Genomic DNA, 22,959 nt, shown 5'->3' with positions numbered 1-22,959 from the left:
TACTGTCACCTGGAAAAAAAAAGCTGCGACAACGCCGATCACCATCAAGTCAGTTGTAATGTCAATATTAATGTGGTTATATTTGTAGTAAAATGTTCATGTACGATGTTTAGCTGTTTATTTTCAGCGACTCAAACGGAATGACCATTATGATAATAAAGTTCCAGACAGCTGGTGTAAAGAATGAATGGTGAAGTTTTGTCGTGAAGTCACTCATGGTTGCTCGAGGTATATTACTTTCGCCTCAAAGGAAATTGCAACGAACTAGGCTAACTCGCCACATTTTGAGGAAAAAGCACACCGCCACCCCTTTTTGCCCAAGCTGTCAGCCACCCGGGCTCATTCAACTACATCACAGAACTGCAATTATATCATCGCCAACCAATCAGAGGAAACCCAGTGTCTGATGATGTAATGTTTACCAACAAGTTCAGAGGACTGCAGAACGATGTGCGAGAACTCACAGGTGCAGGCTACAATCTGTGGTAATCTGAAATAACATTTGCAGAGATTGTAAAATTACCACATTGATGGTGCATGCGTAAGCAAGATAGCTTTGTCAGCGACCTAATTATTAAAGAAGTATTTTGAAGCTCAAGTGGTGACGCTGCACATGAATCATGGGGGAGCTTACAACAACACCCCAGCACCCCCAGTTGTCTCCTTATATCCTGTTGTCTACATAGTATTTATTACGTTTTTAAGATATGACGTTTTGTCCTCCGCCCCCGAAAAGAAATCAGGTTAAATATTTCAAATCGCCAACCAACAGAATTTGGAAACTGGCATGTCTACAAACATAGCATCTTAAAGACAATGGATATATATCTCTGAACTTTCAATTAATGTACATTTCAAAGACCTGAACGTCGCAAACACCAATGCTCTATACCCTCCTTTCCACCTTAAAACGAGTAACAGTCCTCCTTAAATGACACAAACGTGAAAAGGCACAATCTGACGTTTCTGGTGGGCGTCCGAGGGGAGGTGCTATGTTAATGAAGGGGTGGGCTATGGGCAATGAGTAGGTGACGTCAGCTCCCGTCTCGCTGAGAGTGAAACAAACATGGCGACAGACTGGAGTGGGCAGGGGTATATTCTAACTTTAATCATTTTTCTGTGGAGTGTAGTAGCTGGACGAGCGGAGACAGCGGCAGGGGGAGTCAGCAACAGTCGGATCTTTGGCATGCGACTGGAAAGAAGCAACAAGCCGGCTTCGACGACTAATAACGGGGTCATCCAGGTAACTGAGGGGAGCGAAATCCTGCTCAGGTTTTACGGGCTGCAGATCAACTCTGAGACCTGGTCACAGATCAGCTTCACGGAACACGGAGACGGCGGAGAAGGGGGTAACACCAATGACAATATTAACAGGACTTGCGCCGATTTCACAAAAGATCTCACCATCAGCAATTTCATGAACGTCAGCAATCAGGGCACTTCAGGAGTGCTGTCCGTAACCATTAAGTCGCTCCGCAAGAGCGAGCTGCAGAAGGAGTATGGCTTGTGCGTCAGGCAGAGCCCGGAAGGCAAGTGGTACCTGCTGGGGGAGAACGACGGCAGGCTGCTGGTGGTGGAGGAGAAGAAGTCGCTGCTGCCGATGTGGCTGCAGGTCATCCTCATCTCCTTTCTGTTGGTACTGTCCGGCATGTTCAGCGGGCTAAACTTGGGGCTGATGGCCCTTGACCCAATGGAACTACGTATTGTGCAAAGCTGTGGCACCGACAAGGAGAAGAAGTATGCCCGCAAAATCGAGCCGATTCGAAAGAAAGGAAACTACCTGTTGTGTTCGCTTCTGCTTGGTAATGTGTTGGTCAACACCACCCTCACAATCCTGTTGGACGACCTTATTGGCTCAGGCCTTGGTGCCGTTGTCGCTTCCACCATTGGTATCGTAATCTTTGGTGAGATCGTGCCCCAGGCGCTGTGCTCCCGCCATGGTTTGGCGGTGGGGGCCAACACCATCCTCTTAACTAAACTCTTCATGCTGCTCACCTTTCCGCTATCCTATCCAATCAGCAAACTGTTAGACTGTGTGTTGGGCCAGGAGATCGGCACTGTGTACAACCGGGAGAAGCTTGTTGAGATGCTGAAGGTGACAGAGCCGTACAACGACTTGGTTAAAGAGGAGCTCAACATGATCCAGGGAGCATTGGAGCTCCGGACCAAGACTGTGGAGGACGTGATGACGCCGCTGAGCAACTGCTTCATGATCAGTAGCGATGCGGTGCTGGATTTCAACACCATGTCGGAGATTATGGAGAGCGGGTACACGCGCATCCCGGTCTTCGAGGCCGAAAGATCAAACATCGTAGATATTCTCTTCGTCAAGGATCTGGCTTTCGTGGACCCTGACGACTGCACCACGCTGAAGACCATCACCAAGTTCTACAATCACCCAGTCCATTTTGTCTTTCATGACACCAAGTTGGATTCCATGCTGGAAGAGTTCAAAAAAGGTCAGTCATCGGGGTTGGGGAGTTCTGGGGAAGGGCCTCTCAGGCATAAAGAAGGTGCAGTCGTTTGCATTCTACTATCAAGTTGCAGTGTTTTTTTTTAGAACTTAAACAAAATGTAACTAAATGTGATACAGTGATAGACATTTACGTTTACAATCAGTAATAGGTCACTGATGGTTCATTGATTTGTTGTCGGAAAAAAGATTTAGGAAGGTGGTCAGCTACAATGTCATAAACCTGGTTATGATGAATCGATCAAAACTTTGGACTAGTACCTTGCCATTTTGAGTGTCACAGCAATGTGGAATGTGCGTTGCAGGTGAGTGATTACAGGGAGTCACGTACAGTGGTATTATTAATACAAACAGGTGAAATGGAATAATGCAGTGCAGTAAAGTGAGGAAGTGGGGGCAAATAAAACCAGAGAAACAGTCTAAAAGAATGGCATCACAGAGCAGAAAAATGTTTGAATGGCAGAAAACAGGAATGAATGAGGATCTGAGAGTGACAGAATGAGAAAAATATTATAACCTGTAACTGGGTAACCAAAGTAAAGGTAATAGAATTTTAGGCTCCATTAATGGAAAACTACATTAAACAAATGTGAAAACAATTGAAAATGTAGGCTAAATCCTGCCATCCCTTGTGTAAGGGCAGCCCTTAATTGTCTCAAGGGCAAACGGCATGTAGCCATCAGGACACTAGTGCTGTGGGTATAACTTTCTGACAGCTGTGTATTAAAGATAGTTACAATGATAATTGGCTATGATCTAGTGTAACATGCCTAGCACATATTGTTCACATGGTATGATGGCACCAACACTGCATACCCAGTGTACTTAAATTGCCTTGTTCTTGTGTCTTGAAATGATGAGTTGATAGATTTATCAGTAAACCCATACCCAGTGGCTTTGTCGTAGGGATTATTTGTTGGGCCTGTTATATCAGAGAGGCATACACAGCCACACCTTTGATAGTATAGAAAAACATTTACAATACATCTTGTATTAATGTGGGCCAGCTATCCTTTGAACTCCGACCTATGCTAAATGAAACTGTGAATGCTGTGCTTTGTTGGAAGCCTGAGGCTTTCTCTCTCTATCATCAGTATCAGCCAGTTCTTGAAATTGGATAGATCTTGTGGTATTGTGAAACATCTTCCATTCTGTGGACTTTCATATGTCTGTATATCTTTGATTTATTGAGCCATTACAGGTATGCTGAATGGGTGTATCTTATCAATTTGTATGTTGTTGTTGCAGATAGCGCTGTCTCCATAGCGAGCGCTTAAGTAGCCGTTATTGCGCTGTAAAAGCTCCATCATCTACCCGGATGTCTCTGACGCCGAGCATTGCCACACGCATACAAACAACTGCACACGTACATCAGCACCCATCTTTGCAGCGCCAGCACCAGCAACGATAAATCACTGCAGACTATTTTTCCTGAAGTTTAGTGGCTGTGCGCAAAACAACAAGGATTGGCCTAAATCCAGCTTCCCCAATCCATTCCATGCAACAGCCCCACACACGCTAGGCCCGGGCCTCTTTCCTCCCGCACATTTGGACCTGCCTGCTCCTGTGTGCGATTCGTCCCCTCATCCCGTGGCTGTTTCTCACTTAACCTGCTCAGGTAATGATCCATCTCACAGGGCACTCACCTGTGGGCCTGCAATTTCATGGTCCCAGCTCTGGCTGACCTTTTCAGGGTCATCAATGAAAGTGATAACAGCTGTCAGACCCGTTTGTTCAAAGGTCTTTTTTTAGTTTGTTTCTTGAAGTGTAAGACATTAGTCTGTAAAACTGAGTTTGAGTTGATCTTGTTTTTTCCAGCCTCAGAATCATACTATGTTGCTGTGTAGCATAGCAGCACTGTAGCATAGTGGTAAGAAGCAGGGCTCGTAACCGAAAGGCTGCAGGTTCAGTTCATCACTAGGCCACTGCTGTGGTACCTTTGGGCAAGGTGCTTAGCCCACGATTGCCTCAGTAAATATTCAGCTGTAGATGGATAGAATTGTAACCTACTGTGTGTAAGTTGCTCTGGATGAGAACATCTGCTACATGACAATAATGTAATGTCATGTAATGCCATAGTGGAGCAAGCTGAGGAGTTGAGGAGCTTTTGCAAGATTTTTGTCAAAAACACGTTACACCCCTTTCATGTGTTCTAACTTTATTGATCTACATCATTAGTTTATATGCAGTATCTTCAGTTAATTTAACCTTGGTTTTAAAATACACTCGTTGTGAGGCTGGGTAAAATGCTGAGTTTCATTGCTGATGGCCTGCTATCTCCCGCAGTGAAGATGAAGTTCATTTGAATCCATATCACAAGCAGTGCAAAACAACATCAGCCTGTATCAGTGTCTCACACGGTGCTACATTGATTTAAATCTCTACCACACAGTAAAGACAAAGCTCATTTTAACCTGTAGCCTATAGGTTGGTAGATACCTGCCTCCATGGATAATTTGAATGAATGCAGTGCACAAAGAAGAACATTATCTGTGACAGTATTGCACGCAGTGAAGATAGCGTTAGGTTTTTTTGGTCGTAGTACACACAAACTCGCATGGGCACTTGGGGAGGGCAGTCACTGAGACACCCTGCACAGTGGATGCCAAGCATGCTCTCAGCATCAGCTTCTCTGCTGCCAGGAGCACTACAGGCATCGGGTACAGGCGTCGGGTTGCAGCGACCCCCTCGGTGCGTATCGATGAGCTGATGTCTGCGCTGGCCGTGTCCTGGAGCCGCGGAACACGTGACCCCGCTGCTCTCACGCGCCGCGCCGCGCTCTATGCCTCATGGCCCAGTTGCCACAGCACTGACAGCGCAGGCTGTTGTACAATCTGTCCCTTTCTCACGCCAGTCCGCTTTGATTTTCTCAGGAGGAAAAGAGTGAGTTTGCCTTCTGATTTCATGTCGCACCAGGCACATTGGCTGCATCCCCTGCACTAACAATGAGACTGATGCTTTCTCTCTGAAGATGCCAGTCTTTAGAAAGATTGCCATCTTCAGAGATCTTCAGGCTCGTTTCAGATTAGTCTTCACTATCACTTTCTAAAGATGGAAACTAGAATCGTATCCATCACTGAAATGTTAGAGGCAGATGGGCAACGGCCCTGGATTGGAATGGCATGAACTTTGGATTGTGAGTGTTGATGGTTGTGTTATGATTGAATAAACCTTTAAAGATATGGTTTCTCTCTCTTTACCAAGTTTTTCAAAGTTGATTTACTTGCATCGTGTCTAGGACGATACTGTGCTGTAGGATTATGTAGGGTTTTCGCTGTCACTATTTACTCTCCCATGTAAATTATTAGGGTGGCTTCCCTTCTTCCAAGAGCTTGTGTATGTGTATCTAAGTGTACGTGTGTGAGAGGGCCTGTGTGTTTGTCTGTTAGGGTAAGGCAATTTAAAAATACATCTAACTGCATTTGTTTCATTTGCTTTCCATGTTTAGCTTTGTTGAAGGGCTTTCTCTACTCCAGAAATTCTGCATTCTCAGCCTTAAGTCTTTGACCTTTGCTCCCTGCACACCCCACCCGTGCTCAGATTTCCATTTTGCTCTCAGCAGGTTGGGCAGCCACTCCTTGCACTGTCTGTTGGCAGCTTGGCCCTGTGTATGTTCATTGCTCTCTGCAGAGGTTTCTCAATCGCCAACTGATAAGACTAGTCACAAAAGCAGGTGATCTGTTTTTTTTTTCCTTCCCCATTTGTGTGTTAATTGAGGGAGCAGTTGGGTGTGGCCAAGTATTTTTGCAAAAGCAGGTTTTTTTTCCCCTAGCCAGCACATGTCAATTTTAGTACAGAACGAGATAATCTTTATAAAGTAACCCCCAGAGGTGTTTTGCTGAGATTTCTCAAGAAACAGTGGAAGATGTCTCCAAAGTGAACACCACAACAGGCTGATTGCACTGTCCTCTCTGCTCATGTAGACACATTTTGTGCCCATGTTATTCACTTCACGCAACAGGGAAGGGAGAAGCCGCCTCGGAGCAAGAGAAAACGACCTGCCCTTCGGTGCTTGTTCTCGTGCCGCGTTCATACAAACGCAACCTCACGCGGTGGCTCGTGGTTCAGCGCGAGTCCCTTCGAGTTGGGATAACGGTCTCTCCTCTGCAGCCTCGTCTCTGCTGTGCTTTTAAGTCTCTCTTCCCCTTTTTCTCTTCCTGTCTTTTGCTCCAGTGGCAGGCCTGCTGACGCTGCAGCTCCACAGATCTGGGGCAGAACACTGCCCTGTTGTGTTCCCTCCCCACTGCCGTTGACTGTTTGTCATGATATCTGGCGGTGCGTCTGCCATATGGCACGCTGCTCGGAGTTTTGATACTTTGGTGAATGGCAGCAACCAGTGACAATATTCATGTTGACATCTTACAGGTGCTTGCCGTGTGGGAGCACAACGGTAGTCTGTTGCTTCCAACCGGTTGCATTTGAGAGAAAATAGGCCATTTGTTGGCAGTTCTGTGTCTTAACGGTGCTGCAGTTGTAATTTGTTATTGGGGTCCATTCCAGGGCACTACAGTTCATAATGTTGAGTCTTTATCTGATGTACTGTGACGTGTGGTATGTGAGTCAGACTTGCTGTTGTGGAGTGTGTTGTTTTTGAGAATAACGATGCTGAGAATCAAAAATCTGTCTGAAAACTGGTATGATCATTGTCTAATGAACGTTGGATTGAGGGTTGGTGGTCACTGCTCACGGATGTGTATCTGTGTCTGTGTGTGTTGTTTGTGTTTGCTGAGCCTCTACTGTCATAGTAGAAGGGCTTAGACTGGAGGCCAGCCTTGGAGGAGGTGGGGGGGGGGTCATGTCCTTCAGTCAATCCCTTGATAGGGTGGATTTTGAAGGCTGCGTGGTTAAGGAGGAATGTTGTGGTGGGGCAAAAACACGATGGACGCAGCGGGAATGCCATTAGTCAGTGGTCCAGTTTCTGAGCTGCAGTCATTTCGTCATGGTAGGTGCACTTCCTTTTTGGGCTGTTCTAAGTTTGGTGCAGTGTGACATCACTGTGCAGAAAACAAACGTGATTTCGGGGATATGAGTAAAGAAGTTAAGTTGTGAGTAAATTGTTTGGAAAGGTCTCGACCAGGTTTGGAAAGCTACAGTATCAACATTGTCTGGTGGGAAGTTGATGACTAAGTGGACCTGTATTGCTGCAATACTTTATGTGTGTGTGTGTGTATGCGTGTGGTGCCACTTCCTTAATTGTTCATCCAGAAATGGAGATGTTGCTCTTCCAAGATGTAAAAAAAATAGTCCATGATTTTGAGAGCAAGTAGAAAATACTAAAGGGTTGTGTCAAGATTGCTCAGATTGCTGCATCATTCTGATGGCTGCTCTTGGCTTTTGTCTCCATTTAATGTGACACCATCAGAATCTTTCCAATCTACACTCCGCAAAGAGGAAGAGAAAAAGGAGACATTTTCTCCTGAGTTACTTCCTCATAGAAACACATTTGGCTCATTATCTTCTCATTGTTTAAAATGTTATGAACTACGTGTATGATGTACTTTTGGTTGCCTGAGTCACTGGGAGGTCATTGGTGTTTTCTGTGTGTGTGTGTGTGTGTGTGTGTGTGTGTGTGTGTGTGTATGAGTGCGAGCGTGTGTGTGTGCACGCGTGCGCATGTGTATGCATTGGTGTCCGTGTCTCTGTGCATTCACCTGCCTTGTCTTCAGTGTGTTTTTGTGTTTCTGGTCAAACACGTCACATGTTTACACACAACAGTTCATGGCACTGGAAAAAAGGCTCATAGGACACCTTTAATTAAGTCCTTAGCCTCCCTTTTATGCCGCTAACACTCCTGGTATATATTTTTTTTTCTTGGTGATGGTGAAGTGTAGTTATCAGGAGAATACACACAGGCATATGCTTACTGTCTATTGCCATTGCTGATGAGCTTAACCACCAGAGGAAAAGAGCAGTGGTAGACCTCACACAGTCAGTTTGACAGAGGATTATAGACAGACATATTGGGATAAAAAAGGCTTCCCAGTTCTACAGTATCTTTAACTGTTTAACTATAGGTTTGCGAACAGTTACATAAATGTGCGCACAGTCGCTGACCATGCATTGACAGCAGCTTCTGCCACAATAAAACACCGCTGGAAACTCCTCCTAGTGACCTGCTGTTGTTCCTTGCCTCCCTGAGGAAGTGTGTGCTGACATGGTGGAAGCGGGCTGCAGTGTGGGACCGATGACTGTCAAGTCTTCCATACTTTGAACCCTTCAGCTGCATTTCCACTGACTCACTGTTTATCTGTAAACCGGCAGCACCTGACGTGAGCTGAAAGCGGTTCTAGTGCAAATTACTTCAGATTGACAGCATAGTGGTACCCTTATGGGTTCACCCCAAGCCCAGGTGACTCAGGCCGAAGTAGGCATGCTTATCCAGTGTGAAATGCCATAGTCTAAAAGCCACTTGCAACAACCTCAAGAAGGCCTTAGGTTTCAACCAGTAGACCACTGGTACCTAATAGAAACAGCCACTGCAGTTCCCATGGAGTTCAGTGGTCTAGTCACCTTAATTTCATCTTTTAAACCTGCTGAGGTGGTTGCCACTTTGCACTTGGCCCATTTTGACTATGTTGATCCTATTAGGAACATAGGAAAAGTAGTTGCCACTGTCATAGAATTCTGTGGTCTAGTGGTTTAAACCACTGCAGCTGCAGTTAGCCCAAATGCTTATGACTAGCTAGGAATCACAGACTTGTTCTCTTTTACAGACTTTGTTCATTCAGTGGCTATGCTAGAATATTAGCATATTAGCTGCTTATGAAGTTTGTCCACCAGATGCACATATAATCAGCGCCATTTGTTGGAACTGTTTGTTGTGGTCTCTCCAGAACGGCAATAACAAAAGCACCAGAATCAGAATTAGTCCCTCACACACATGCCACAAACAAACAAGTCATTTGGCAAAGTACTGGGCTGCTCATTTATTAGAAAAAAGAAAACAATCTCCCAGTAGGCGCAACTAAAAAAGCTCAACTCTACAGGTGTTCCAGGGTCAGCACTGCGTAGGTAGCAGATGCATCTCCAGTTGAAGCGCAGGCCAACATATTGGTGTTGGCAGACAGTCAGAGGACCCCAGGGTGTGGGCAGGAGAATAGGGAGAGATGAGGGCTTTCAGGTGTGGCAAGTGCTGTTTGGCTGAGGACAGGGTAAACCAGTACCAGAGTCTTCAATCTATTGCCAATAAAGGATAATGAAGAGGAGGCTGAAAATGATCAGCAGAGCTCGGGGTGATTTTGAGGGCTTGGCAAAGAGTCGTGCCAAGAATGACTTGTAATCCATGGGGGAGCACCGGGGCTTGGACTAATACCTCAGTGGCGTAGGTGGTAAGAAATGGGCTAATAAATCTGATCTTTACGACATGAAGAATTGGTTTGTCTGAGCCAAAGCCATAATGTCCCAGAAGCAGGCAATGTTTTCGCCCACTCCGTAGCCTAACACAGGCTAAATTTCTTGGTACTCTGGGAACTGGGGGCAAGCATTCTTTCCAGGGAAATGGAGAGGTCCTGAGTGGACAAGGTTTTGGGCAGGGAGGTGCAGCCTGTCTGACTTCAGAGGCTGCTCTTGAACTGGTGGGCAGTCATCCAATAGGAGATGTCAGCTAGCTTGGCTAGCCAGCATCCAGAGAGACGTGCATATTAAAAGCAGAGGCCAAGAGGCTGAGTGCTTTGTGCATTATAGAGTTGTGAACACCTATGAGAACATCTGAGATGCGCTGAGAGGCCCGAGGAATCTGTTTAAGATGGACAGCAATGGGCCGAGGACTGAACCTTGTGATGCGCTGGTTGAGAGGTTGGGGGCAGTGATGGAACGTGTCCAAGAGACCCAGTAGGAGTAATTGGCAGGAAGAGTGATGATGGGAAGATGCTCATGAGGATATAATTGCAGTTCAGTGCATGTGTTGTTGTCCTACCCTGTAATTTAGCCTTGCCGTGGATACCTCATGTACAGCCTCCTCTCTCACTGCTGTCCCCCAAGGCTTGAGTTACTTTCCTTCAAGCCTTGCACCAATTACGACGCACCCTGCAGCCAATAGCAACGGCAACTCACTAAAAAAACGGATATTGATGTAATTTTAGAATGATAATGAATTTGAGCTTTTACGTATCTTAGGCCTAGCCCATTGTTTTAAGTCTGGTTTGCTTTTTGCTGCTCAGCAAAGGAAGAATCAAATGCAGAAGTTATTTTGCCACACTCACAATATCATTTTCAAATGGGACCAATTAGATTGTTTTTCACACCACCCTTTGTACTGGAGGGATTTTAACAGTGAAACGGAATGGCCACTCCTTTCATCAGTGCTGTTATAGTATATAGAGGGCAGTAAGGCTCCAGTCCGTGCCCAAAACAACAGAATCAGGCCTTTTAAAGGTGTGGCTTAGCATTGCAGATAGATTAGGTTACCTCATTTTCCTTATCTCCCTCTCCTTCTTATAACACTCTGTCCTCCCTTTTCAATCTCTTTTATATCAATAAAACTAAAATCTGCTTTATTCTTGTGACAAAAGAGGCTCAAAAGTACAACAATGCAAATGTACCAGTAACTAAGACAGACACAGACTATTTGTAGCTCTCCATTCTATATTTAGGAATTCACTTGAATCTCTGCTCCTGACCTCTGCTCTATAAACATAAACTCAATAGCTCAATGTTGACGCGAAGGACACTGTGTGTTTATCTGTGTGTATGTGTCCTTGGATCTGCAGATATAGCTGCCAATATAGTTGGGTGTAAAGACTCCCTCAGGCACTTAGCATCCGATATTGTGTTTCCAACCCCAGCAATATTGTTATAGTCATTGTAAATATGATTTATAACAGTCAGGGTTAGTAATCGCCTGTGGAAAAAGGCACTATCAAATGACAGAGGTATGCACTATACATATCTGAGAGCTGTATGGTTTCAACGACTAGAGTGTAGCACAGTGTTTGTGGAAAGTGGCTGAGATATGTGTGCATCCAGTGTCTGAATGGGCTTCACACGTAAGTGTCTGACTCCATCAACATGTAACTGTGTCTTCCAGGTAAATCCCACCTGGCCATAGTGCAGAAGGTGAACAATGAGGGGGAGGGTGACCCCTTCTATGAGGTTCTGGGTCTGGTCACCCTGGAGGACGTCATCGAGGAGATCATCAAGTCGGAGATTCTGGACGAGTCTGACCTCTACAGTGAGTTTCCGTACCGACAGGGCACGGCTGTGTCATCAGACACCCGAGTGCTTCACGTCACTTTGTCACAGTGCGAATGCTGATGCCCGAGATGTGCCAGCCGCGGAACAGTGGCCGCAGTGCACCTCTTTCAACACAGCCATAAACACGCTGTCATTGTGCACGTAGGCCGTATTTTATTTTGGTGCACCTGTTTCTGTCTGCATATCTGTCTGATCGCCTGCCCTTGTGTGTCTGTCCAGCTGACAATCGCAATAGGAAGAAAGTGGCTCCCAACAAGAACAAGCGCGATTTTTCAGCCTTCAAACACGAGAGCGAATCCAAGGTCAAGATCTCCCCCCAGCTGCTGCTGGCTGCACACCGCTTCCTGGCCACTGGTGAGAAACTAGAGCAACGTGGTACAACACCTTCTACCACACTACCACAATATTACATATTTACCAATTCCATTACATCATAGCTTTTCAGCACAGTCCACTGCATTACATCATATTTGATGGCATTATGTCACAGCCCATTGGACTGCTTCATAGCTCGTAGCATTATTGCACAGTCTGCTGCATAAGAGGATGATGTAGCATAGTATAATATCCCAGACCTGTTGTTTATAAGCATACCATTTGGTTTAGTGACATACTGTTTTCTGGCAGTGCAATCGTTTAGGCTAAGGCTTCCTTTACGTTTTATGAGTTTTATGAAGGCCTTCAGTGAAAGACTTAATGTCTGTGGTTAAGTGCTGAACAGATGGAGAGGTTGTTGTTCACTCCTGATGCAAATGTAAAAGCATTGATGTCTTGGGCCACACAAATTACCCTCTGTGAAAGCATTAAGCAAACAAACACAATCAAAGGAAGACTCTCCCCCTCCTGTAAAAATGGATCAGATTCAAATGGCCAGCTTTATTTATTTATAATTATATGTATATGGGGCTCTCGAGTGGCTCACTCAGCTAAGGTTCTAAGGCAGCTGTATCATCAGCCAACACTGTATGAGAGCTTGCAGCATTGGACCAAACCGACTTCATTCCCCCAGGTTAGGGGTGTGTATGTTCTCAGGGTTTGATAATGTCAAAACTATTACTATGAAAGAGGACATGGAAAGAGGAACGGGTTAATGGACAGGCTGGCTCAGGTTCAGCTAGTTCCCTAAGACCCTGAGTAGCTTAAATCCCATGCCTCTGTTGGTTTCTACCTGATTACATCTGGAGAGCAAGCACACGCTTCACCTTTCTGTCTAGAGCATGTTTTGGAAAGATGGCACACCACTGCCTTAAAAGAAGAGTCTTGTTTTACCTTCCAGTATAGTAAACACTCCTGTGGCCATCACCTTTTTTGAAAGACACCATTTTTCTTATGTGGTGACACACCAATGACCCAAGGCTCCCTATATTACAATACTGTCATTTAGCAGACACTCTTATCCAGAGTGACTTACACAGGTAACAGTTTTTACATGTTGTTCATTTATACGCCTGGATATTGTACTGAGGCAATCGTGGGTGAAGTACCTTGCCCAAGGGTACAGCAGCAGGGAAACAAACCCGCAAACTTTTAATTAGAAGCCCTGCTCCTTAACACTACACTACACTGCCATTGCCACATATCGTCGCGCTTTTGTTCTTTTAAAGGAGCCATGCACAGTGTGGCGAATCGCCTGCCGTTGCCTGTGTGAACAGCTGTGTGGCTCTGTGCATGTTTGTGTCTGCCTCGGCATGCCTGCTTGTCCTGTTCCCCGCGTGTGTTCGTGCTCCGCGTGTGGGGCTGACCGCCCTTGTTCTCTGCTGTGCACAGAGGTGAGCCTGTTCAGCCCCGCCCAGATCTCCGAAAAGGTCCTGCTGCGCATCCTCAGGCACCCCGATGTCATCCAGGAGATCAAGTTCAACGAGAGCGACAAGCGCTCCCCGCAGCACTACGTGTACCAGCGCGGCAAGGCCGTGGACTACTTCATCCTCATCCTGCAGGTAGCCCATCACTGCCCCTGTCACTTCCAGCTCCATGGGATAGGTCAGACAATTCTCTATCTTGTGAGTTCATTTCCTGTCAGACTCCCAACGCATTCTCTCATGGAGGCTTTGTCTGGTTGGTTATTTTGGAATGCCGCAGTGGGGTTGGGGGGGGGGGGGGGGGCACGGTGGGGGAGTTCAAAGCCTGTATCGATTGGAACGAGTTTGAATTTGAGAGATTTACTGTAGTATGTTTTAGCCACATCTTTTAAGAGAAGAGAGCCAGTTTAAAAGTCATTAGCTTGTGGACAGTATGGCTTTGCTCTGGCTTAATGGTGATGTAGAGTTGCTGAAGAAGAGACCACTTCCTCAGCCCTTGAGGTGTTTAATATAATCTTTGCATGTTGACAGCATTGTACCTTACTCAGTGTAAAGAATGTCAGCTGAGGAAATTTTTTTACCCTTGTCCAAGCAGGGTAAATCATTGAGAAAGGTGTTTTGTTTTTCAAAGGCAACCTGTGGAGTCAAGGAGGGGACAAACAAGGGTTTAAATACTGTACGGATGGATTAGGTGGCCAGTTTCAGAAATCCAGGTTTGGACTTTAGCCAAGCAATTGGGGTTAACACCTATACTCTTAGTGTTAAGTGCTGTGGGATCTTAAGTGATCCTGTCGAGTCAAGACCCAAGTTTCACGCCTCATCCAATAGAGGGCATGTTGTACAGCACAGCATCTTTGTCACTGTGTTTTGCTGGGTCACCCTCTCCACTTCCTGCAAGACCTTGATTTTTCTACTGGTTTTCTGCTGTAATCACAGACCACTCCCCATGCCTGCCTCATGAGACCTGTCAGAGGAGGGCTACAAAGTGGTATGACCCCATATGGTTTGAATTCGCTGCATCACGAGTTGCTACTGCTGCAAGAGTATGGCATTTTTCGTTCTCCACCAAAAGGTGCCGCAGAACCGAAACTCGAAGGGAGAGGTTTACAGGGGACAGAATATGAGGGCAGATTCACCTGAGACTGTCATTGTGGTTGAGGGGACAGCAGCTGTGACCTCAGTGAGGGGTGACTGCAGCCCAGCTGCGACCAGCAGGCCTGCCCTTCACTAATTGATCCCACTTATATAAGAAGGGGAAGCAGCATGTTGCCACTGAGCTGTGGCTCACCGTGCTAATCCCAGCTCTCCCAGGACTAGCCCACCAAGGGACGCTGTACACACACTCACACACGCACGCACATATGGAAACACTTGCGCACACACACACACACACGCATGCACATATATGGAAACACACACATGCACACTCATGCACATGGAAACAGACAGAAACACTCACACCTACACACAAACACACACACAGACATTTAGAAACGCATGCTGGATTACACCATGGTGCACATGTGTCCTCACCCACTATATAGGTGTGCATCCAATCTTGTTACCTGTTCTTCTTGTCCTGTACTGTTATATTTAATAGTATCATTATCTCTGATATATGTTTTTCAGCAGCTACACAGTTTCTGCCAGGCCGTTTTTACTCCCTGTTTGTGCCTTGTTTTACTGCAACTTGTGCAGTGCTGTAGGTCACAAGTTAAACATAAAATCAGGGTAGCAAACTGGAGGTGTGGCTGTTTGGTTGTCCATTGATCCCGCTGGTCCGTCATAAATCCCTCTCCCACCAGGGCTGCAGTTTCCTGCTTCTGACCCTCAAAAATTCACCTGCCGTTTCCCCACATCTAATTTTACTGGTGGTATAGTGATAAGGTACATGGGTTGTAACCCTTATGTTGCTGGTTTGAGTCTCTGTTGGGTTACTGTTGTTATACCCTTGGGCAACATACTTAACCATAATTGCCTCGGTAAATGTACAGCTATATAAATGGATAATGTGAAAAATTCTAAGCTATGCAAGTCACTGTGGATAACACCATCTACAAAGCAGCTGTAATGTCTCAGTGCGCCCTACGTTTCTCAGACGTTGCTTGCCAGAGCAAAGCTGCTAACACATGCCATTATATCTGTTTTTATATTTTCCAAAAGCCTATTATGTCATTTTTGAGTGGGCCCCTAAACAGTAATTAGATAGAGAAACAAACCCAGGCTCATTAAGTGCAATCTCAGCCTGCTCCCCCTCCCCTCTCCCACATTCACTCCGACTGCAGCCTCTCACAGGTTCCCTCCAACCACAGCCTCTCAGAACCTCTCAGGTTCACCTCGCCTCCTACGTGGCTAGAGTAAGGATGTGGTGAGCAGTAAACAGGGCGTGCTGTCACTGAGCAGGGACTCTTGAGCAAGCTGGTGTTCCTTGAGGAATTTGAAATTTCTTTGTGTTGCGTCATTCGGACTCCTTCCTTTCTCCATTTAATTAGGTCAATGTTGATACACTTTCATAATATTTGTTTCTGTCACGTTGTGGGTTTTCCCCCCATTCAGCCCCTCTGTCTTTAGATAATTTTTACTCTGCATTGCTTTTGGAAATCGCCCTTTGGAAAGAATTTTGGTTGTACAAGATATGGGAGCGTCTGATATTTGTGCTGGTGTCTGTGTGTGGCATTATGAGTATGTGTGGGGCTCTGTTCAGTAGTGTGTCTGTGTGGCATAGACGTTTGGTGTGTGTTTGTATGTGCGTTTGTGTGTGTGTGTGTGTGTGTGCGCATGCATGATGGTTTGTGAATGTAGAGGCGTGGGAGGATTAGCAGCGATCCAGCAGAGATAGGGGCTTTATCCCGATAATGTATCGTCTGCTACAGCCTCTATCTTTCTCCAATTATGGCAACATGGGCCGACTTCCTCTTAATTGACGTTATTGTTAGCCCTCTATTTATTTGTGCATCTTACGTATTTAGACAGAAAAATGCAGGATAATGATAACGCGCTCGGAGGAGGCATGAACATTAACTGTAATTGCCCAAGCCAAAACACTGTCATCATTAGACAAATATTTGTCCTTCCGTTCCGTTTGGCTTGGGGAGTGGGAGCGCGGGGGACGGAAGGAATGTGGAATGTGTCACTGTGCTCAGGCAACATCCGCGCGGGGAAGCACAGCCGTGTTCCTCAACGGCCCGAGTCGGTCCCTGAACACAAGCCCCCCCCTGGGTGACGCTGGCATTCGGTCGGGCTGTCTTTTTTACTCCCCGTCACATTCCTCTTTGGGTCAGCTGAATGTGTGCACGAGACTGTGGCTGTTCTGTAGTCAAACGGGCACTCCCCGTCCTGGTGAGTCTCATATCTTGGATGATTCAGTGCTTACTGCTGTGGGAATAAATGCATTGCTTTACCATTATATCCACCCCTTTGATAATGGTGATATATCGTTTTGAAATTTGTGTGTTGTGGCATACACAACACAAGGGGGAAAAAATATAGGGAAAAACACTGCGAATATGGTACTGTGGGCACATATGCAGTGGACTCAGTACTTGACTTGGAGAGAATACAGTGGGAGATACGGTAGGTACAGAGGCACACATACACACAGTGGACACAGAGGCATATACACACACACACACACACACAGTGGATACAGAGGCATATACACACACACAGTGGATACAGAGGCATATACACACACACACACACACACACACACACACACACACACACACACAGTGGATACAGAGGCATATACACACACACACACACACAGTGGATACAGAGGCATATACACACACACACACACACAGTGGATACAGAGGCATATACACACACACAGTGGATACAGAGGCATATACACACACACAGTGGATACAGAGGCATATACACACACACACACACACACACACACACAGTGGACACAGAGGCATATACACACACACACACACACACAGTGGATACAGAGGCATATACACACACACAGTGGATACAGAGGCATACACACACACACACACACACACACACACACACACACACACACACACAGTCATACAATGGATACAGTGGCACAGACGCACTCACTAGATACTGTGGGTATAGCAGCAGATACAGTAGGTATAGTGGAAAGTGAGTGGGGAGGGCTGGAGACAGTGCCTGCTGTGAGCCCTGATGAGTTATTAACCACCAGGTAACGGATGACACCTCCAGTGAGGCTGAAGTCACGCTGTCCCCTGGGCCCCACAGCCTCAACCACGATGCATTATTTAGGAGAAGTCAGGTGGCTGGCCTGGCTAATGTGAGATGGACACCAGAAAAGAGGGGCACCATAATCCCAGCGTAATACAGGCAGTCCCCAAGTTACAAAGCAGTCGAACGTAAACTCATCTTTAAGTAAGCCCACTTAAAAGGCAATAGTATATTTTTTTTATTTTAAAAATCGGAGATGTGTAGAATATATGGAAGCACTACTTACTGTATTCATTAGATAGGCAATGTAAAAAATTGCATGGTCTGAATGAACCGTCACGAACGTAAGGCTGGTAAAGGATGTGGCGCAAGAATAAAATCCGAGTTACACAAAACCTGTGTTATGTAGCAATTTGCTGAAAGTAACTCACACATATATTGGGGACTTACTGAACCTGAATTAAAACCAACCAGTCTGGTTCCCATCCTCCCACAGCTGACAGAGATCTTAAATGTATCAAACTTTCTCTGTGGTTTAGTGAAGGGTATGCGCATTATCAGCATACAGGATGTAGAATGTGAGAGTGGTGTATGTGGACATCCGGTTGATCATTGAAAGGTATTAGAACTTTAAGCCAACTCTAGTCTAGAGCCGTTTTCTGTTGACACCAACACCCAAGAGATGCTACTTTACTGCCACTCATTAGGAGCATTTTCAGGTTGAACTTTGCCCGTTTATTGTCTCTACCCTCTAAATCTTCTCTTTCACGTGTCATCATAGGACTCATGCTTCATATATTGCCTTAGGGACCAATAGCACAGTATAGCCAAATTTCACAAATGAGAAAAATGCTGTTCTGTCAACACTGAATGGTAATTGTGCCTTAATGTAGGTTTAGTTACAGGTGTAGGTGGAATTTTGACATCATAGGTAATATTATTTAAAGGTTAGTGATCATGAATTATGGCAAGAACAGAGGGGCACAATGCTAATTTAGAAATTTGAAAATAAACGGCCTTTAAGCCTATTATGTCGCAGTGGTTTGTTGTGCCTTTGGAATGGTTTCATTTCATATCCTTTGGCATTAGACCGCATTACCTCATTATTACTCCCCTTGGGTAGATACTAAAAATCTGTATTTCTGTCACAGTTTAAGTGCTGATAGCACAGGAAATTAGCTGTAAAAGCCAGCAGCAGGTAGTGGAAATGTACTGTGTCGACAGTGTTTGCTATTACAACTGTTACAAAAGCTGGCTGATGTGCAGATTCAAAGAGAAACAGGTCAGACTAGAATAACTCCCCTCATCCTCCATGACTGTCTCACCTGCTCTCCTCCCTTCCTTTCTCCTGCTGTTTCTTTCTATTTTTAGCAAATAGAGTCTGGTCACTGGTTACTGAAAAAACAATTATTTAACACATTCCTTTTGTTCACACATGAAAGTGTGTAAAACCTCATAATACTTAATAAAACTGCCCACTAGGGTTGACTGGAGCGTGAACAGTACCGTGTCCTTTCTGGTCCGCAGTGTGCCACTATGTTTTCACGACAGCAGTGGAAACCTCTCCCTGCCCAGGCTCCACACTCGTGTCCTCAAGCCTGGACCGGACTGCAGAGGCTGGGTGTGGAGTCTAGCTGGAGGGGGTTAGCGTGGCTTGAGGAAGACTGCAGGGGAGAGTGAGGGGGAGGGGGCTGGGGGAGGCAGCAGGGGCAGGGGTCGCAGCAGGGGGATGATGCGAGGCAGTAGGGGACATGCCCACTCTGTGTGTCTGTGCTGGGGGAGATTCCCGAAGTTCCTGACCAAGTGCAGGGATTAACTGTCCTGTGTTGTTGCTGCAGTTCACACATTCCTGGTTAGAGGCAGGGCAGGAGTTCTACAGCGCTGAGGCTGCCTTGCCATGTCTGTCTCTCGGTCTGTCCACCGGCCTGAGCGGCGGGGTCCAGCCCTCAGCACAAGTGTTAGGCAGAGTTAGTGCATCCACACTGCTGCCCTGCTCTCTGTCCATCCATTCATCAAGCCATCTGCCTCTGTCTGTCTGTGTTTCCTGGCTAAAAGATTTGAGTCCGCAGTGTGGTAACCTCGGTCTGTGTGCCCGTGTGTGTCTGTGTGTGAGTGTGGCAGCACATAGGTGTCTACGTGTAGAGAGATGTGTGTGTGTGTGTGTTGACCTGTAACAATGTATTTCGGATCCACAGGGACGGGTTGAGGTGGAGGCAGGAAATGAGAACATGAAGTTTGAGACCGGACCCTTCTCTTTCTATGGAGTCATGGCTTTAAGTGCCCCAACCTTGGGTGAGTCTGTCCTTCTGACCACGTTTCTGTCCTCTCTCTGTCTGTCTTATTTCTTCAGTGTAGCAGAGTTTTTAATGCTTTTTAAAGAGGCACTTTTCATTTCTGTATTATTCATTAGATGAATTCCTTTATGGCTGGTTTCACCGTACAGTTTTTCACGGTTCTGCATTTATTCAATTTGAAGTGTGTTTACACAAGGGACCAAAGATCAGGTAATGTTTCTCTGGGGAGTTACTGGTTTACTTGGCAGGCTTAAATTCATTTACATGCTTGCCACCTTAATTTTTCAACTGTGGAATGTGAATGGCCTAAAAATGGCCACTGTGAAATATTTCTGAACAAGGCTGGCAGGGTGGTTTGCAGAATTTGCACTGACTGTAGTTCCTGCCTGTGAAGATGGCCGCAGTAAAAGCTGGAGGAAACGCAGATCTGAGGGGAGCATCCTTAGACCATTTTACCTGCCCGTCACACCAGCAAATGAGCACATTAACCCAAAGTATCTGATCACTAATTGACACCGTTCTTTGAATTAAAGGACTCTGCTCAGCTGTCCTGTAGTGGGTAATGTTTCACCACTGATGAAAATTCTGACGTGTTGGGCTACTGACACCTAGTGGCCATATCTTTTTATTACAACCATTTTTATTCTGTGATGACATTGATTTTATGACAAGTTCACATGATTGTGTTTCCTTATGTCAAAGAATACTTGAATATTCAGGGTCACATTAAACTGTTAATGTGCATGTAAATGTAGTCAGTGATGTCAAGTAGCACAGATCAATGAGTGTGGTGGCTATACAATTAGATTGCAGCATATTGACCTGTATTTTTTAAAGATTTAATTCTCATTTGATAATGTCCTAGGAGCAATACATTGTAAATAAACTATAGGTGATCTTTTGGAACTGTTTACTCTCTTTGATCTGTCTCCCTCCCTCTTTCCAATTAAAGAAGGCTATTTTTTCTCTCACTCAGTGCCTTCCTCTGTTCCTAATTAGGGTTGTTGTCTTGTCTGAGATCCCCCCCCTCCCCTCTCTCTCAGGTCCTCAGCTTTCATCCTCAGGTCATGGAGAGACAGTGCTGTGTCTGACATTTACATTTTGTCTTTACCTCCTTCTGCAGCACTTCCTCTTTTGTTCAAATATCAGTCTCGGATAATTAAGTACGCGGCGTAGTCTTGCTTTGTTGTTAACATTTTTTACCATGTGCACACAAGACACTACAGTACACAAGCGCACTGTCTAAGGTTTACTTGGAGATTGATTCTCGTTATTCGAACATAAAGTAATATGTGTGCAGCAGACTGCCCAGAATGCATAAACAGCTCTGCGTGCTTTGCGTCTCCATGTGTGTGTGTGCCTGCAGTTTGCTCACTGGCTGTTCTCAGCGTTGACGATGCTCGGTTTACCGCGGGGATGGTGCTGCACGGTCTCGGGAGTCACATCTGATCTGATCTTCCATCCTTTGTTCTCCCGGTAGCAAGACCCTCTCGCGTTTTACTTCTTAGGGGAAAAAAATATAGGTGACGACAGAATGCATTTGCTGTGACTTTTTCAGTTATTAGTGATTTTTTTTTTTTTTTTTTTTTAAATGGCAAAATGGTAGAATGACAAACAGTGGCCAGGAAAGCAGGGGTATAATTAAAGTAGTTAAGTAGTCTAAGTCAGATAATTCAGACTTTGTGAAATTAGATTTATGATTATTAGATTATGTTCAGTCAGGTCAATTACATTGTAGAACACATGGCCCCAGTGCAAAATTATCCAAAGAAACGTAAATAATATATTCTATTTTTAGATGAATGAATTTAATACATGTGTGTTTTTCAGTTTGTGTAAATGATTCTTTTCAATGGGTTCATGGGAAGCTGTCTGTGTCCTCGCCTGGCTCTTTCCCCTTTCCCCTAGTCCAACTCTTTCCCTGTGTTTCTCTCCTGCTGGTCTCCTGCTTTCAGCTGTGTCCCTCTCTCTCTCCCCCTCTCAGTGGCGTCGTCTCGTCCTCGTCACCTCTCTCTAAAAAGGTGTTCTCTGTTCTCTCGATTTCCAGGTAATCTCCGGCATGTCTGGGGCCTGGGGGCTAACCTGGGGTTGGGGTCGGGGTGGGCGGGGAGGAGGCGTCTAACACGGGGGAATAGTGGGAGGGGTAGCTGTTGTCTCCTTTCCCGCTTTCAAAGAGCCCCGATCCAGCAAGCAGGAGCACCAGTGTAGAGGTGTGCTTGAGACGCTGCGTGAAAAAGCTGTTTAAAATGTCATTGGATATTAGAGCTTGTCCATGTAAAATAAAGAGAACACTGGCTAGCAGCCGTATCATCCCGCAGCCTTCTCTGACTAAATGAAGCCAAGGCCAGGCTTGGTTATTACTGTGTGGGAGACCTCACGGGGCTAACAGATTTATGCTAGAATTTGGAGGGCTCCTGGGAGCCAGTTCCCTCTCTGGCCTGAGTAGTGTACCACTGTCTAAGTGTAGTGATAGGGACACTGAGCTATAGGAGTTATCAGACAGAAGGAAGATTTTAACCCAAGGTCCTAACTTGCCTTTGTAATTTTTTTTGGAAAGGGCAGGGGCATTGACCCTGTTGTCCTCTCCTAATTTCAGCCATTCCCTATAATCTGTTCATATAGTTGCTTACACCCCATCACCATCATGTTTCCCCAGGTCAGCAATGAACATAACATATGACTTCTCTGTTCACACACCTGGTTATATTAAGGTAAAATAATGTACATATATTTTGTAATATAATATTAGTATATTGTGCATATATAGGGTTGGGTTTGTGTGTGTGCATATATGTACATATACGCTAGAAACCCTGACATAAACAAGTTTGTCAGGACTTGAATCTGATTTTCCCTAAGGTCCAGTGCCATCAGTGGATACATTCCTGAACAGGCTTACCTTTTTGACTAAAAGGGCTAGATAATTATGAGATTATGACAAGTCAAATATTCATAACATATTAATTCTATATAAATGTGTTTATGTTTAAATATATATACTCATGAAGTACAGTGGTAT

The 22,959-nt window shown here is 45.4% G+C and overlaps 1 protein-coding gene across 2 annotated transcripts in view; it reads left to right on the top strand.

The window, feature by feature from the left end:
• The first annotated feature begins 1,056 nt into the window (after positions 1-1,056).
• LOC118776621 (metal transporter CNNM4) overlaps positions 1,057-22,959 on the top strand; it is a 24,718-nt gene continuing 2,815 nt past the window's right edge. Inside the window, exons 1-6 of one of the 2 annotated variants that reach the window (XM_036527081.1) lie at positions 1,057-2,459; positions 11,499-11,642; positions 11,885-12,019; positions 13,433-13,602; positions 19,842-19,938; positions 21,925-21,987. In XM_036527081.1, the coding sequence (XP_036382974.1) occupies positions 1,067-2,459; positions 11,499-11,642; positions 11,885-12,019; positions 13,433-13,602; positions 19,842-19,938; positions 21,925-21,987 (2,002 nt within the window). In that variant the 5' untranslated portion in view covers positions 1,057-1,066. The remainder of the gene's footprint in view (positions 2,460-11,498; positions 11,643-11,884; positions 12,020-13,432; positions 13,603-19,841; positions 19,939-21,924; positions 21,988-22,959) is intronic. The other variant, XM_036527082.1, reaches the window with a different exon arrangement.

The sequence above is a fragment of the Megalops cyprinoides genome, chromosome 4 (genome assembly GCF_013368585.1).
Source record: "Megalops cyprinoides isolate fMegCyp1 chromosome 4, fMegCyp1.pri, whole genome shotgun sequence".
NCBI lineage: Eukaryota > Metazoa > Chordata > Actinopteri > Elopiformes > Megalopidae > Megalops > Megalops cyprinoides.
This window is presented reverse-complemented; position numbering and strand designations above follow the sequence as displayed.